The 18,380-nt window shown below is 48.2% G+C and overlaps 1 protein-coding gene across 1 annotated transcript in view; it reads right to left on the minus strand.

Annotated features, from left to right (window-relative positions):
* The window catches only part of LOC119517245, a 119,137-nt gene that overhangs the window by 24,812 nt on the left and 75,945 nt on the right, over nt 1-18,380 (minus strand). Inside the window, 9 exon segments of the mRNA XM_037813807.1 lie at nt 7,410-7,466; nt 7,984-8,077; nt 8,170-8,274; nt 8,566-8,620; nt 9,409-9,537; nt 10,992-11,097; nt 11,257-11,678; nt 16,565-16,794; nt 18,036-18,371. Coding sequence (XP_037669735.1) covers nt 7,410-7,466; nt 7,984-8,077; nt 8,170-8,274; nt 8,566-8,620; nt 9,409-9,537; nt 10,992-11,097; nt 11,257-11,678; nt 16,565-16,794; nt 18,036-18,371 — 1,534 coding nt within the window.

Raw genomic sequence — 18,380 nt, forward strand, 5'->3', positions numbered from 1 at the left:
CAGGATATATATTCTTCTCTCGTGCCCAAGGAACATTTTTCAGGATAGATCATAAGCTGGGGCACAAAACAAGTCTTAACAAATTTAAAAAGATTGGAATTATTCAAAGCACATTCTCTGACCACAATGGAATGCAACTAGAAATCAACAACCACCAAAGAACCAGATCTTTCATAAATGTATGAAGGTTAAACAACACACTCCTAAACAACCAGTGGGTCAAAAAGAAGAAATTGCAAGAGAAATTGGTAAATGTGCCAGTTTGAATGTATTATGTCCCCCAAAACGCCATTATCTTTGATGCAATCTTGTGTGGGCAGATGTATTAGTGTTGATTAGATTACAATTCTTTGAGTGTTTCCATGGAGATGTGCCCCACCCAACTGTAGGTAATGACTCTGCTTGGATAGTTTCCATGGAGGTGGCCCTGCCCATTCAGCCTGGGCCTTGATTAGTTCACTGGAGCACTATATAAGCTCAGACAGAAGGAGTGAGCTTGCTACAGCCAAGAGGGACACTTTGAAGAATGCACAGGAGCTGAGAGAGGAGCTGCAGATGAGAGACAGTTTGAGGGCGGCTGTTGAAAGTAGACTTTTGCTCCTGAGAAGCTAAGAGAGGACAAAACACCCCAAGAACAACATTTTGGAGAACACCATTTTGAAATGCAACCTGGGAACAAGCAGACGCCAGCCACGTGCCTTCCCAGATAACAGAGGTTTTCCAGACACCATTGGCCATCCTCCAGTGAAGGTACCCGATTGCTGATGTGTTACCTTGGACACTTTATGGCCTTAAGACTGTAACTGTGTAGCCAAATAAACCCCCTTTATAAAAGCCATTTCTGGTGTTTTGCAAAAGGGCAGCATTAACAAACTGGAACAGTAAGTATCTAGAGACGAATGAAAATGAGAACACAACATATCAAAACCTGTGGGATGCAGTGAAGGCAGTGCTGAGAGGGAAATTTATAGCTTTAAATGCATACATCAAAAAGTAAGAAAGAGCCAAAACCAAAGACTTAACTGAACAACTGAAGAGGCTTGAGAACGATCAGCAAACTAACCCTAAAGCAAGTAGACAAAAAGAAATAACAAAGATTAAAGCAGAAATACATGAGCTGAAAAAAAAAAGAGAGTAAATAAAACCAAAAGTTGGTTCTTTGAGAAGATCAACAAGACTGACAAACATTTAGCTAGACTGACAAAGTCAAAAAGACAGAAGACCCCCAAAAACAGAATCAGAAATGAGAAGGGGATAATTACTATAGATCTTGAAGAAATAAAAAAAAATTAATAAGAGGATACTATGAACAACTGTATGCGAACAAGCTAGACAATTTAGAAGAAATGGACAATTTCCTGGAAACACATGAACAACCTAGACTGACCAGAGAAGAAATTGAAGACCTCAACAAACCAATCACAAGCAAAGAGATCCAATGAGTCATCAGAAATCTGCCTACAAATAAAAGCCCAGGGCCAGATGGCTTCACAGGGGAATTTTACCAAATTTTCCAAAAAGAATTGACACCATTCCTGCTCAAACTTTTTCAAAAAATTGAAGAAAATGGAACACTACCTAACTCATTTTATGAAGCTAATATCACTCTGATACCAAAACCAGATAAACACACTACAAAAAAGAAAACTATAGGCCAATCTCCGTAATGAATATAGATGCAAAAATCCTAAACAAAATACTTACAAATTGAATCCAAAGCACTGTTCTAGTTTGCTAATGCTGCCAGAATGCAAAACACCAGAGATGGATTGGTTTTATAAAAGGGGGTTTATTTGGTTACACAGTTACAGTCTTAAGGCCATAAAGTGTCCAAGGTAACAAATCAGCAATCAGGTACCTTCACTGGAGGATGGCCAGTGGTGTCTGGAAAACCCCTGTTAGCTGGGAAGGCACGTGGCTGGCGTCTGCTCCAAAGTTCTGGTTTCAAAATGGCTTTCTCCCAGGACGTTCCTCTCTAGGCTGCAGTTCCTCAAAAATGTCACTCTTAGTTGCTCTTGGAGTATTTTTCCTCTCTTAGCTTCTCTGGAGCAAAAGTCTGCTTTCAATGGCTGTCTTCAAACTGTCTCTCATCTGCAGCTCCTGTGCATTCTTCAGAGTCCCTCTCGGCTGTGGCAAGCTCGCGCCTTCTGTATGATGTTATATAGTGCACCAGTAATTTAATTCAGACCCACCCAATGGGTGGGCCAACACCTCTATGGAAATTATCCAATCATAGTCATCACCCACAGTTGGGTGGGGCACATCTCCATGGAAACACTCAAAGAATTTCAATCTAATTAACACTGATAGGTCTGCCCACACAAGATTACGTCAAAGATAATGGCGTTTGGGGGACATAATACATTCAAACTGACACAGGCACATTAAAAGAATTATACACCAAGACCAAGTGAGGTTAATTCCTGGCATGCAAGAGTGGTTCAACATAAGAAAATTATTTAATGTAATACAACACATTAATAAATCAAAAGGGAAAAATCAAATTTTCATGTCAATAGATGCTGAAAAAGCATTTGACAAAATTCAGCATCTCTTTTTGATAAAAGCACTTCAAAGGTAGGAATTGAAGGAAACTTCTTCAATATGATAAAGGGCATATATGAAAAACCCACAGCCAGCACAGTACTTAACGATGAGAGGCTGAAAGCCTTCCCCATAAGATTGGGAACGAGACAAGGATGCCCGCTGTCACCACTGTTACTCAACATTTTGCTAGAAGTTCTAGCCAGAGCAATTAGCCAAGATAAAGATATAAAAGCTATCCAAATTGGAAAGGAAGAAGTAAAACTGTCATTATTTGCAGATGGTATGATCTTATATTTGAAAAATCCTAAGAATCTGACCCCAAAGCTACTTGAGCTAATAAACAAATTCAGCAGAGTGGCGGGATATAGATTAATGCATATATGTCAGTAATGTTCCTAATACACTGGTAATGACCTAACTGAAGAGGCAATCAAAAAAATTCCATTCACAATAGCAACTAAACAAATCAAGTACCCAGGAATAAACTTAAGCAAGGATGTAAAAGACCTCTACACAGAAAATTACAAAATTTTATTAAAAGAAATAAAAAAAAGACCTAAATAGGTGGGAAAATATTCCATGTTCATGGATAGGAAGACTAAATATTGTTAAGATGTCAATTCTACCCCAACTGATCTATGGATTCATCGCAATCCCAATCCAAATTCCAACAATCTACTTTGCAGACTCGGAACAGCTAGTTATCAAATTTATTTGGAAGAGAAAAGGACCTCAAATTGCCAAAAACATCCTAAAAAAGGACAAAGTGAGAGGACTTAAGCTTCCAGACTTTGATGTCTACTATAAACCTTCAGTGGTCAAAACAGCATGGTATTGGCTTAAAGATAGACATATTGATCAATGGAATCAAACTGAGAGTTCAGAAATAGACCCCCAGATATATGGTCATCAACTGACTTTTGATAAGGCCCCCAAATCCACTGAACTGGGACAGAACACTCTCTTCAACAAATGGGGCTGGGAGAACTGGATAGCCATAACAAAAAGAATAAAAGAGGACCCCTACCTCACACCTTATACAAAAATTAACTCAAAGTAGATCAAAGACTTCAATGCAAGAGACAGTACCATAAAACTCCTAGAAGATAATGTAGGGAAACATCTTTAAGGCCTAGTACTAGGAGGTCACTTCTTGGACCTTACATCCAAAGCACAAGCAACAAAAGAAAAAATAGATAAATGGGAACGCCTCAAAATCAAAAGCTTTTGTACCTCAAAGGAATTTGTCAAAAAGGTGAAGAGGCAGCCAACTCAATGGGAGAAAATATTTGGAAACCATGTATCTGATAAGAGACTAATATCTTGCATATATAAATAAATCCTACAACTCAATGACAATAGTACAAACAGCCCAATTATAAAATGGGCAAAAGATATGAAAAGACATTTCACTGAAGAGGAACTACAAAAGGCTAAAATACACATGAAAAAATGTTCATCTTCACTAGCTATTAGGGAGATGCAAATCAAGACCACAATAAGATATCCTCTCACACCAATAAGAATGGCTGCCACCCAACAAACAAGAAACTGCAAATGCTGGAGAGGATGTGGAGAAATTGGAACTCTTATTCATTGCTGGTGGGACTGTATAATGGTACAGCCACTCTGGAAGACAGTTTGGCAGTTTCTTAGAAAACTAGATATTGAATTACCCAGTGATCTGACAATTCCACTTCTCGGTATATACCCAGAAGATTTGAAAGCAGCGACACAGAGACATTGTACACCGATGCATTGCTCACAGTTGCCAAGAGATGGAAACAATCCAAGTGCCCTTCACCAGATGAGTGGATAAATAAAATGTGGTATATCCATACGATGGAATACTATGCAGCTGTAAGAAGCAACAAGCTCTCAAAACATATGGCAACATGGATGAACCCTGAAGATATAATCTGAGTGACATAACTCAGAAGCAAAAGGAGAGATATTGTATGTTACCACTTCTATGAACTATCTGAACAATGTAAAATCAATGACTTATAATATAGAATATTGGGGATCTAATGATAGACAGTAGCTGGTGAGGGAGAATAATAATCTAATATGTTCAGATATGTTAACGATGGTGAATTTAAAGGTGTGGTAATGGATAAGGGTGATGAATGTTAATTGGTTATAAGTATCAGAGCTATATTGAAGGCAAATAGGAATAAAAGGGGTTGTTAAAGGCATGTTTCCCACAGATCAGCACCACAAATATAGATAGGTGCTTGCATGATATACTTCTAAGGTATGACACCAGCACAGAGAGTTGACAACAGAAGGGTATATGGGAAAAATCTACACATTGCATACTAGGGACTGTAATTAATAGGAATACCATACTAGTATTACACAAATACTAGGGACAAATAATTGGGAGCTGACAAGAGCTGTAAGATGTTTTGGGTCGTGAGAATTGTTTAAAATGGAGAGTGATGAGGATTGTACAACTGAGTGATGATAATGTGAAACGTGGATGGATTATCATGGATATAACACATGCTGTGTGAACTTTAGGAAGCCCCTACTTTATAAGCTGAGCCCTTGATATTGAGGCTTGCTCGGGTCAAACTTATGGCTATAAAGAGGAGGCTGAGCCCACCTATAATTATGCCTGGGAGTCACCTCCAGAGAACTGCTTTTGTTGCTCAGTGTGGACATTCTCTCTCTAAGCCTAACTCTGCAAACAAATTCATCCTCCTCCCCCCAAAGCGGGAAAGACCCCCACAAGATGAAAGAGCCTTCCCAGATGATGTGGGACATGGATTCCAGAAATGAGCTTGACCTTGGCATCAAGGGATTGAGAATGCATTTTGACCAAAAGGCAAGAAAATGGGGTTTCAGTGGCTAAGAGAATTCACATGTAGTCAGGAGGTTCGCCTGGAGATTATTCCTATGCACGCTTCACCTAGATATGACCACAATATGACAAGCCCAAGCCAACAGTAGCCCTGAAAACCTTAAAGAATACCTGGATCCCTATCTGAGACTCTATAAAAGTTTCATTCACTAAGTTTATTCATCAGAAACTTAAATCCTTCAGAGAGCTCCTATGCCACCGAAGTCCCAAAACCCAGAGGCAATAGCCTCTTCAAGAACATCAACCAGATGTGTTCCCTTTACCCATAACATCGACACCCCTTTTCAACATGAACAGGGTAGAGTGGTCACTGCCTAGACATCCCTGAAGATCGGGAAAGTGATTAAACTAGAGGAAGGGGTAGCAACAGACAAGATGGAATTTAACAAAGGATTATGAATACTGACTCTCTATATAATTTTCTTTTTCTTAGTTGCTAGGGTATTAGAATAGTTAGAAGGAAAGAATTGAAATGGTGGAACTGTAACACATAGCATCCTTTGAAATTTGTTCTATAGCTGCTTGTTAAATTGCAATTTAAAAGCTGTTCCTTTTTGTATATATGATAGATTGCACAATAAGGAAATAACTGAAACTATGGTACTATAACTAATAATAACTTTGGAAATTTCCTATATATCTACTTGTTAAATCATACTTTGAAAGATACATCCTTTTTGTATATATGTTATATTTCATAATAAGGAAATAACTGAAACTGTGGGATGATAACCTGTAATATTGTTTGAAATTTCCTCTGTAACTACTTGTTAAATTGTACTTGGAAAGTTATCACTTATATATATATATATATGCTATATTCTACAATAAAAAATACGATAAAAAAAAGATGAAGGGATGGAGAGAGATGTGATAAGTGTTCTGGAAAAAAATGTCCTTGTTCTAGGAGATTCTCATTGAAGGATTTAGGAGGAAAGAGGTATGGCATCTCTAGAGACATTTCTGTATCAATTCTCGATGAGAGAGAAAAAAAATGCATGTGCATATGAATATGCAAATACATACAGTACACACAAGTATGACTAGAGAAAGAAAATGTGGCAAAATAGTAACAATGGGTAAACGGTCAGTGTCCTTGCCCAGTCACTTTTCTATAGGTTTAAAATTATTCAATAAAAATTGGGGAAAAATGAAGTTCCTCAAATGGTTGGGGAGTTGCAGCCTTGTTTGGGGAGCACTGCCATCGTTTGGGGAGCACTACCATCGTGTGGGAGCACCACCATCGTGTGGGAGCACCACCATCGTGTGGGAGCACCGCTGTCATGTGGGAGCACTCAGTGGGACTGTGGCACACAGTAGGTGTCTGGGAACGAAGCCTGCCCAGGACAGGGTGGGCGTCCAACAAAACTCGGGGGGGGTGGGTGGGATAATAAAGAGAGCAGTCAACGGCTTGAGCATTCACTCATTCATTCATTCATTCACTGAAGGCCTTTTTCTGAGCACCTACTATGTGCCGAGCCCTCTGCCAGGTGCCCTCCAGAGCACCTGATTTTTTAGGGGGTGGGGGTGGGGGGTAGGGCGAGCAGACAATGACAACACAGAGGGAGAGAAGGAACTCTGGCCTAGGCCTCACAGGCCCTCTGTCCAGCCCTGGGACCCCCAGGTGCCACACAAAAGCTGGCAAATATGTAACTGAGGCATGGTAGGGACCTCCTTGGGGGTCCTACCAGAGACCAGGTGGGGGCAGGAATCATAGACAGAGACCCCAGGCCTGGGGAAGGCAAACAGGGCACCCGGGAGGCGACGATGGATCCGCTCAAAGGGCCTGTGTCATCTGATGCAGCTGCTGGGACTGTGCCAGGTCAGGGGAGGCAGTGCCAGGCGCCAGGCGCGGGCCGGGCCGGCCTCCCCAGCTCCCGAGGGGCTCGTGGGCCCGGCTGGGGGCTGCCAGGGTCGGCGCGGGAATGTAAACCTGGGCATGTTTGGGAAAGCTGGAGCCAGGGGTCTCCGAAGGCAGCCCCCTGGGGCCTACTGCAGGCCTGTGGACAGATGTGGCTGCCCTGGCCCCCGCCCGCCTCGGGCAGGGCATCTGGAAGCAGTTAGGGCCGGGGCGGCTAGGCCGTGGTTACCTCTGCAGAGGCGGAGGCTCTGCTTGGTTGGCAGAAACTGGGGGGCGTAAGGGGGACAGACAAGCCCTGCTCACCCTGTTCTTACCCCCGTGGGCACCAGGCTGCCGGCCCACATGCCTTAGTACACACATGAGAGCACCGAGCCCTGAGCCAAGCACCAATGGGTGCCCCACGCTTATCAATTGTGATAATTCCTGAAAAGTACTCGAGGCCTGGCACATGTTTCATTTGCAAGGCCCAGAACTCCTCGTCCATGCCCTGCCCCTCAAGAGGTCAAGAGGCTTTTATCAGCTGTGTGACTTTGGGCAAGTTGCTTTGCCTCTCTGAGTCTCCTTTTCCAAATCTGTGCAGTGGGGCTACAGGGCAGACTCAAAGAGGCACTGCGTGTCCAGTGTGAGCACACAGTAGGTGCGCAGCAAGGGCAACTCCCTCCCCCTTTCTTGGGGATCCCCCAGAGCCACAGAGAGCCCCCCTCACCTGCATGCCTGGTTCTGGCCCCGGCTTGAGAGCCACAGGTCGGCCGCAGGGATGAGTTCATTTTTGCCTCTGCCCAGAGTTGCCAGAATATGAGCTGAGGAGAAAAGCAGGAAGAGGGAGCAGGCTGGGAGGGGTGGGGGCCCTGCGGGGCCTGAGGACCCTCGCAGGCCAGGCGGGGACACCAACCACAGACGTGTGGCAGCCACGGCCCCTCAAAGGACCCTTGTGGACGGCCAGGACCCGCAGGCAGCACCGGTTGGCAGTGCCCACCAGGGGCTCCCTAGTGCAGACCTACAGCCCAGAAAGCAGCAAAGACGGCCCAACCCAGGTCTCCCCCCACCCAGCCTTGAGGTCAGGGAAAGTGGGTTTAAATGAAGTCGGGGGAGATGGAACTGGTTGGCTCCATTCGGGTTTAAAAATCCTCTCCTCCAGGCAAGATGCCTGCCTCCACCCCGGGCCCCGGGGAACCGACCCTCCTCCTAAGGCAGTGGACAATCTGAAACAGGAGTTCGTCAAAAAAGCATTGCTGCCTGGCTCTGGAACACGGCCTGTGACTTTTAGAGACGGGGAGCCAGTCCGGACAGGGGGCTCGCGCTGAGTGGCAGTGGTGGGGGCCTGGGGACCACGGCAGGGCCCCCTGCTCAGGGGCAGGCTGGCACCGTGGGAAGGGCTCAGGCTCCAAGTCAGCTGTCAACTTGCTACGTGACCTCGGGCAAGTCACCGAAATGCATGATTATGAGCCAGGGAGGGTGCCCAGGTGGTGGTGACTGCAGTCACGGCAGCAGACGCCTCCAAGCATCTCCCGGGGCCAAGCACTCTCTAAAGCACCAACTCACTCGGTCCTCACAACCCTGGCATTGATATAAGGACCCCCACCTCCTTAGATGGGGACACTGAGGGCACAGAGAAGCTGAGGAATTTGCCCCAGGCCACAAAGCTAGTGCATGGTAGAGCTGGGATTTGGACTCCAGAGGTGGAATTTGTCAGGCCTGTGCCTCTCACTGGGGTGCCAGGAAGGTGAAATGAAGTAATGTACATAAACCCTGTAGAACAGAGCTGAACATAGCAGGTGCTCTATAAATGGATGCCAGGCACACAGCAGGCGCTCTATAAATGGACGCTGGGCTTTGATCCTGATTAAAGACTAGAAGAGCAGAAAGGATGTGGCACCAGGACCGGGGAGCCAGGGCTCCAGAATGCCGCCCACCCTGGCTCCGTAGTCAGGAAGACAGAGGCTGCTCCCTAGAAGTTAATTACGGCTCTCGTTAGTATTAAGAAAACCTTTGCACGCTGTAAAGTGCTGGGAAAACTCAGGTGTGATGATCCCTGTCGGTCACGTGCATGGTGGGTCCCCCGAGCTCCAGGGACTGGATGGGGGTTGATGGAGTTTGTGGGGAGTCCCCAGCTGCCCGCCCCTTGCCTCACCTGGGTGTCCAAGGGCAGGCCCAGCCTCCGGAGACGGGCACCAGGTGGCTGTCAGTCACCTCTGGCTCCAGCGTGCCATTCCGTGGCTGGGTCACCAGCCCTGTCACGTCCACGCTGACCTGCTGTCTACTGTGGAGGGCCACCCTGGCTCAGGCCGGGGTGCCTAGAGGGAGAGAGCAATGTGGGCTGCTGGGGACACAGGTTCACTCCCCTCCTGGCTCGGGTACGCCCTGGAGATGGTGGGAAGGGCCACACCTTGTGGCCCATGGACGCCGGAAGGAAAAGCTGCAGGTGGGGCTCCCTGGGGCCATTGGATGGACCCTGGGCTGCTGCTTCCCCCTCCGAGCCTCTGTGACACCATCTGTCATAACTGGTCTCCCGGATCTTCTCCGGGGCCCCCCTTCTCCCACTGGAGTCTCTGCTCAAACGCCACCTCCTCCGAGAAGCCTTCTCTGATTGCCCACTAGAACAATCCCCCCAAATATTCACTGCTACGTGTTCCTCACCTGTCACAGCTCGGGGTAGCCACCACCTGAAATCATCTTGTTCCTTCCCTGATTTACCAGGCTCCTGCTCCCTTCCCTGCCAGAACGTCAGCTCCACAAGGGCAGGGGGTTTTGCTGTCTCCCCAGTGCTTACATACAGCAGGTGCTCGATAGCTATTCACTGAATGAATGGATGAATGAATGCATCAGGGCTGCTGTGGGCCTGAGCTAGCAGTGCAGGGAAAGCAGCTGGCAGAGGTATGAGCCTGCCGTCCATTTTTTTTTTTTTTTAATCTTCATTTTATTGAGATATATTCACATACCATGCAATCATACAAAACAAATCGTACTTTCGATTGTTCACAGTACCATTACATAGTTGTACATTCATCACCTACATCAATCCCTGACACCTTCATTAGCATACACACAAAAATAACAATAATAATAATTAGAGTGAAAAAGAGCAATTGAAGTAAAAAAGAACACTGGGTACCTTTGTCTGTTTGTTTCCTTCCCCTATTTTTCTACTCATCCATCCATAAACTAGACAAAGTGGAGTGTGGTCCTTATGGCTTTCCCAATCCCATTGTCACCCCTCATAAGCTACATTTTTATACAACTGTCTTCGAGATTCATGGGTTCTGGGATGTAGTTTGATAGTTTCAGGTATCCACCACCAGCTACCCCAATTCTTTAGAACCTAAAAAGAGTTGTCTAAAGTGTGCGTAAGAGTGCCCACCAGAGTGACCTCTCGGCTCCTTTTGGAATCTCTCTGCCACTGAAGCTTATTTCATTTCCTTTCACATCCCCCTTTTGGTCAAGAAGATGTTCTCCGTCCCACGATGCCGGGTCTACATTCCTCCCCGGGAGTCATATTCCACGTTGCCAGGGAGATTCACTCCCCTGGGTGTCTGATCCCACGTAGGGGGGAGGGCAGTGATTTCACCTTTCAAGTTGGCTTAGCCAGAGAGAGAGCTGCCGTCCATTTTCAATGGACAATGGGCACTGTCATTATCGTTGATGGCAACCCGCTGCCCCCACCCCCGCCCAGTCATCTCTTCCAGTCCCCTGCCTCTGTGCCAGACCACGTCTCACCTGGGGCAGGCAGATGACAGCCCTCCAGGGAAGGAGAAGGCCCCGAGGGGGCAACAGGCCTGATGAGTTTGATGACTAGCAATGGGTGGAATGGATGGGGTGGGGGCTAAGATGAAGTCAGAGAGGGTAAGGGGTGGATCACGAGGGCCTCGGAGACCCCGCTAAGGCCTTCAGCTCTCACCCTGTGTGAACGGGATTGCTGTGCAGATTGACTGAGCTGCTGTGTGTACACACTTGTCTGGCATGTACACAATAAGCACTCAACTGATGCTGGCTCTTACTGTTGTGGCTGTCTTCCCTTCCCCACACCCCTGGAGTCGGGCTCTTGAACGGCAAGACTGGCCTGACGGGGGTCCCAGTGGGCAGGCTCCAGGCGTGGGGGTGGGGGGCAGCTCTCTAGTCTCAGGCTGGGCACTGGGTGCCCTACTGTGTGCCTGTGGTTTGGCACTGAGCCGGGCCGCGCCTGGGAACCCGGCTCTGAACAGGGCCCCGCTGCTCCAGCCAGAGAGCTCCAGCCGCCCATCGCGGTAATAGCTGCCCAAGGAGCAGGTGAGAGGCGTAGGCCCTGCCAAGATGCCTCCGGAATGCTCAGAGCCAGAGCCGCTGTCGTGAAAGTTCATGGAGCCCTGGAATGACACGGAAGAGACATCAGACCACCCTGTGCAGGGAAAGCCAGTGCTGGCCCCACTGGGGTTTTCACACCATCTTCACCATTGTGAGGGGAGCAACCAAGATGCCCATGAAAGGCAGGTTTGAAGAACGAGGGGGGCTACACTTTAGCCAACCGCACAGGCGCTGTTTTGCTGGGTGGAGCATGCAAGCCGAGGGGCTGAGCTAAATTGCTCAGCCCTATAGAGAAATGTTGAGAAAGTGACCAGGAAGTGGGAGACATGAGAGAAGGGGGTCTTGGGAGAGGGGAGGCTGGAGAAAGACTTTGGGTGATGATCATGATGCACAATTCTTTTGATAAGCTGTTAGATTTGGTTTGCTAATATTTTGTTGAGGATTTTTACATCCATATTCATGAGGGATATTGGGCTGTAATTTTCTTTTCTTGTGATATTTTTATCCAGCTTTCATATTGGGGCAATGCTGGCCTCATGGATTGTCACAGCCCGAGGGGGCTTTGCCAGTCTAAAGGCCAAAGAAGACACCAGGTATTTTCTGAGACATGAGCTTTGTTCAGGGCTTACTCACAGGGGGGCAGAAATCAGCAGAAATTAAATGGCTTTTCTCTTCGCCGGGCGGGTACAGCATTCAGCAGGGAAGTTGACTGTGCAATTCAGCTAACTGGTCAAGCTAGACAAAGACATCCCTAAGGGCATGAGAGCATAAGAGCGGGAAAGGGGTCTCATGACATAGGGGTGATTGATTATGTTGTGCAAGAAGGGAGAGGGGAGTTATGAGTTGAACAACAAGGGTGATAGCATAGCTCAGGAAGGAGGTAAGCTACTGATTAACTCTTGACATATGGGGTCTGGTTTCTATACACACACTGTCCAGCCGCACATTTCTTCTAGGACACAGAGACAGTAGATTAAACATTAACTGACGTAGGTCATGCAGGCTGCTGAGTGCCAAGTCTCACAGGCCCCAAGTTAGGCCAGTGGCTTTTACGTAGGTGAATTGGAAAACTGTGCCCTCCTCTTTGATTTTTTTGGAAGAATTTGAGCAGGACTGGTGCTAATTCTTTTTTGAATGTTTAGTAAAATTCAGCAGTGAAGCCATCTGGTCCTGGGCTTTTCTTTGTTGGGAGGTTTTTGCTCACCAATTCAATCTATTTGTTATCAGTCTGTTGAGATCTTCTAGCTCTTCTTTTATTAGTGTAGGTAATTTGTGGTTCTAGGAGTTTGTCCATTTCATCTCGGTTATCTAATTTATTGGCATACAATTGTTCATCATATCCTCTTTTTATTTCTGTGGAATCAGTAGTTATGTCCCCCTTTCTTTTTTTCATTTTCGTTATTTGCATCCCTCCCCCCTTTTTTTTGTCAGTGTAGCTAAAGACTTGTCAATTTTATTGATCTTTTCAAAGAACCAATTTTTGGTGTCATTGAATCTATTTTTTTTTAAATTCTCTATTTCATTAATCTCCGCTCTAGTGTTTATTTCCTTCCTTTCGATCACTTTGGATTTGGTTTGCTTTTCTTTTATTCATTCCTCCAGGTGTGAGATCAGGTCTCTGATTTGAGATCCTATTTTTTAATGTAAGCATTAAGAACGATAAATTTCCCAAGAACTGCCTTTGCTGCATCCTGTAAGTTCTGAGTGTGTTTTAGTTTTCATTCATCTCAAGATATTTCCTGATTTCCTTTGTGATATCTTCTTTGACCCATTGATTAAGAGCACGTTGTTCAACTTCCATATATTTGTGGATTTTCTAGTTCTCCCTCTATTATTGATTTCTAGCTTCATTACATGTGGTCAGAAAAGATGCTTTGTATAATTTCAATCTTTTTAAATTTGTGGAGACTTTGTTTTGTGACCTAACATGTGTATCCTGGAAAATGATCCATGTGCACTTGAGAAGAATGTGCATTCTGCTGTTTCAGGGTGCAATGTTCTGTATATGTTTGTTAGGTCTAGTTCATTTATAGTATTATTCAATTTCTCTGTTTCATTATTGATCTTCTGTATAGATGGTCTATCCATTGATAAAAGTGATGTTTTGACCTCTCCAACTGTTATTTAGAGGTGCCTCACTTATTTTGGGGTACTGTGATTAGGTGCATATATATTTATGATTATTATATCTTCTCGGTGAATTGACTCTTTTATTAACATATCATGACCTTTGTTGTCTCTTGTAACAGTTTTGACTTAGTTTTGTTTTTTTAAATCTGTTACTAGTATAGCTACCCTAGCTCTCTTTTGGTTACTATTTTGCATGGAATATTTTTCCATCCTTTCATTTTCAATCTATTTGTGTCTTTGGGTCAAAGGTGAGCTTCTTATAAATAACTGGGTTGGGCCATTCTTTTCTATCCATTCTGACAATCTGTGTCTTTTGATTGGAGAGCTTTATATATTTGCATTCAGTGTCATTACTGATAAGGCAGCACTTACTTCAGCCATTTTGTCCTTTATTTCTCATACATCTTTGATATTTGTCTTTTTCCTTTATCACAGCTTTATTTTGAGTATATTTGATCTTTTGTGATGTAACTGATTGATCTTCTTCTCGTATCCATTTCTTTGTTTTAAATACTTTCTTTGTGATTACCCTGGGGTTTGTACTGAACAACCTAAATCTGTAGCCTACTGGTTTGAGATGATAGCAACCTAGCTTCTAATAGCCTACACTGTTCCCACGCCCCTCCGTTTCTCCTAGTTACGTTGTTTTTGTCACACATAACATCTTTATATTTTGCATGTCCATAACATAGAAATATGATTATTTCTTATTCAGTTGTATTCTGCCTTTTACAGGAAATAGTGTGTTTCATACCATGGATACCATACTCCTGGGTTTTGTGTTTACCCATGGAGATCTTCATTTCTTCCTCCTGCTCCAAGCCACTGTCTCCTGTCCTTTTCTGTCAGCCTGAAGGGCCCCCTTTCGCATCTCTTATAGGGCAGGTCTCTTGGTGACAGTTTTTGTTTATCCATGAATGGCTTAAACTATTCCTCATTACTGATGTCCTTTCCCGAGTTCCTCCTCCAGGAGTCCTGGGCTGTTCTTTGCTTTTGTACAAATTTTCCGACCTGGCAGCTGTGATTTGCTCACCTCCTCTCCCGTGCTCTGGACCAGTCTTCGAATCCAGCTTTCAGCCCTGGGCCTGCAGTGCCTCTTTCTGGGTGGCTTCTCTACCTCCAGAAACTTTCAGGTTGGGGGGACCAGACTCACAGAGCCAGATGGGGGGGTCAGTGCGCAAAGCCACCCAACATTTCCATTTAGGTGCACCAGCAATGAAGTCAGGGCTGGAGTGTGCCCAGGATGCAAAAAGGTCCTCAGTGGGTCACTCCAACTTCATCAGGGAGTGGTGTGAATGCACACAGAAAGCCACGGCACCACGGCACCACTGTGGGTCCATTTGGCTGGAGTTCCCGGGCCTGAATGTGTGTGGATGGCTCTGTAGGAGGTGTCTGGGCTGGAGAGCCACCACTGCATGTCTCTTAAAGTTTGCAGATCTGAGCATGGGGGAGGGATCCAGACCAGCTGATATGCCCCTCCACTCATCTCAGTCTCCATAGTTCTCTAGGGTTCCAGGAGAGTTGAATCTCCCCATTTCTTTAGCTGTCTCTAAGGGGAGACATTCTTGGTGATGTTTTATCCTGCCATCCTGAAGACATCCCACGCCTTGATTTTTATCCCTTTCCCCAGAATTCCAGGCTACTTGAGGGGAAGGCCATCCCTCACTGCCCTCGTCTAACTCTTCTTTCATCCAGAGCATGTTAGCCTTTTTGGCAATGGTGTCTCCCTGAGCCTCTCTCATAACTGTAGTTGTTAGCTACGGGAGACCCCAGACTTCAAGCTCATTTGGGGGAAGCCAACCCATCTGTCCAGCCTGTAATGACCTTCCCAAGACCAATCGTGATCCAACCCTTTCTTAGTTCCTTCCCCTCTCCCCCATGCATACCATTGTGTCACCTTTGGAAGGTGAGGTCACCTTTCTGAGCCTCAGTGCCCACAACTGGAAAATGGGTGCAATGAATCCCTGGTAGCTGAAACCAGGGAAAAAGAGAAGACCTCAACTTGGAATGGCCATTCAATAGGTGTTGGCACATTTCACACTCGACACAACCCTGTGAGGTAGGTGTTGTATCCGCAGTTTACAGACGAGGAGGCTGAGGTTCAGAGAGGTTAAGGTCTTGCCAGGTCACACAGCAGTGAGCCGCAGGGCTGGGCAGGAAGCCCGTCGGTCTGATTTTCCTTCCCTGTGTCTCCCTGTGCTGGGTGCGGCTGCCATCACTGCCCAAGCTGAAAACATGAAAGCATCTGTTCACACAGAGGCAAAGCTGGCAGAAACAGTCCTCCCGGAGCCACATTCCCTCCACATGCACAGTCAGGCCGTGTGCCCGCAGGGCCAGCTCCCAGGGCTCCCAGCCCCCCGACCCTCCTGCAGTGTCCGCTCAGCACCACCAGGCTCACGTCTCCCCAGTCCCCAAGCTGGGTGGCAGCTGGGTGGCTCCTGGAACCTAGCTCGTCCATGGGAACCCGCACAGCCAGGACAGAATACAGTGACTCGGGAGCAGAAACACCTCTGTCCCCTCTCCCAGGCAGTCTTCAGGGCTGCGCTCACCAGCTGTCCCCCTCCCCACCCACTCCCCATGGCCAACTGGCCCTGCTGTTCAGTCGGGTCAGGCCTGTGACCAGCCACTTGCTCAGCTGCCCATGGGATGGCACTGACAAGATCTGCGTGTGGCCCCAGGGTGTCCCATGTCCAGTTCACACCCAGCCCAGCATCCAGGAGCCACAGACCCGTGCTGAGTGTAGAGAGTCCAGACCACACCACAGATGCCGCCCTGTCCCGCTTCACCTGAGAAGGGAGAGGACCCACTTCCTGCTTGAGCCCCAGGAGGCTTGGAAACATCTGAGCCAGGCCAGCCCCAGCCCTGCCAGCAGGGGTCACCTGAGCTGCCCAGCTTGCGACGCCCAGATGTGGCTGCCACTGGCCCAGCCGCCCAGCTGGCAGGCCCAGGGCCCCGTGACAGAGGCTGGCTTGTAACATCCAGACTCTGGGTCACTGTCTAACCGATCTTGCAGAACTGACCACACACTGACTTTCAGCTTGAGCTGGGCCAGCCATAGGCTGGGGCCCCTTGGAGATGGGCATCCAGGAGCCCGTGGCCGTGGCTGTGGCTGTGGAGGTGGAGGGCATGGAGATGGGGGACCGTGTGGGCAGACCCCAGTGCTCAGGCTGAGCCACCCTCCCCGGAGGTGGGTGACAGGTGCCCCTGCCACCCGGCCCAGGTCAGAGACCCCTGCACCAGGAGAGGCTGCCCAGAGATGTCTCCCAGGCAGACAGACTCCTGACAGCTGGGCAGGTGAGGTGTCTCCACTGCAGCTGACCAGTGGAACCCAGAGAGGCGAAGCAGGGATGGGTCAACAGGTGGCCGGGGCGACAGGAACAGGGAGGCCTCCCCTCCTGACCCTGACCCCACAGGGAGCAGCCGTTAGTGCCGAGATCCATGCATCCTCTTCTCCCTTTGGGGAGCCCACCCCGGAGAAATTATCCCCAAAGAGGGGTTTGTGCAGAGGCCTGATGCTAAGCCGGGGGTCGTCAAAGTGGAAGAGGCAAGCACCCACTCACCACGCCCAAGTGCCGGATTCCAAGCTCTCAGGGGCTCCCTCACCCCACCCTCAAAGTAACTACAGGACGGAGGGCCATTCAGAGCCCCGTTTTGCAGAGGAGGAAACTGAGGCACAGAGCCTGAGGAACTTGTCCGAGCCACACAACCACTAAATGAAGGAGCAGGATTCCAGCCCGGGGGTCCAGCCTGGGCCCTGAGCCCCAACCCCGCTCGGCTGGACTCCTGTACCCCTCAGGGTTGAGCCACCCCTCCCCACAGTGGGTGCAGCAGAGGGCTCCCCTTTCATTCCCGAGGACAGGGCTGCAGCGCACACCTGTGCACGTGTCTCCCTGCCCAGCTAGGTACGTGTTTCTCTAGGGAGGAGCTGGGGGGCGGGGGTCTTGGCAGCTGTGATTTGACTAGACGGAGCCAGGGTGCGCCCCTGAGTAGCTTCACCTGGTTACACATGCAGTGAGGGCGGGAGGGAGGATGGATGGAAGGATGGATGGCAGGATGGATGGGAGGACAGGTGGATGGCAGGACAGGTGGACAGGAGAGAAGGAAAGGGGGATGGGGAGAAGAGAAGGTGGGTGGAAGGAAGGAAGGAAGAATGGAAAGAATGAAGGAGGGTGGCACGGAGGGTGGATGAGAAGAAGGAAGAACGAGAGGGGCCAGGCAGGTGGGAGGGGGTGGGCAGGTGACTAGAGAGGGAGCGAAGGCAGGCAGGAGGCTCTGCTGGAGGACCCCCTTTGGGCCACACCATCGCAGGAGTGAGGGCGGAGGCCCCACTGACTCCCGGGGCTGATTTACCTCCAGCCAGGTGGGCAGGGAGTCAGCTGCCCGCCCTCCGCTCCAGCTCTGGTCTGAGCTGCCCCCCATCCAGGCAAAGCTGTGGGTGTCCCTCGAACCTGCCCAGCCCCTCCTCAGCCACCTGTTAGAGTCCACCACTGTCTGGGGCGCCTGAGGCCCAGCAGGGAGGGGCCCAGGCTGGTGCAGAGCCTGCTGCTGGGAGTCAGAGAACGGGCCCTCCAGGCCCACGGCCACGGCCACGGCCAGCTGGTCCCCGCCACCCTGCAGCGACGCGTGCACCGAGCGGTTGGAAGCGCCAAGGACAGGAGACAGGAGCACCGCTGCCTGGGGGCACTCCTTGGGGCA

The sequence above is a fragment of the Choloepus didactylus genome, chromosome 21, assembly GCF_015220235.1.
Source record: "Choloepus didactylus isolate mChoDid1 chromosome 21, mChoDid1.pri, whole genome shotgun sequence".
Lineage (NCBI taxonomy): Eukaryota > Metazoa > Chordata > Mammalia > Pilosa > Megalonychidae > Choloepus > Choloepus didactylus.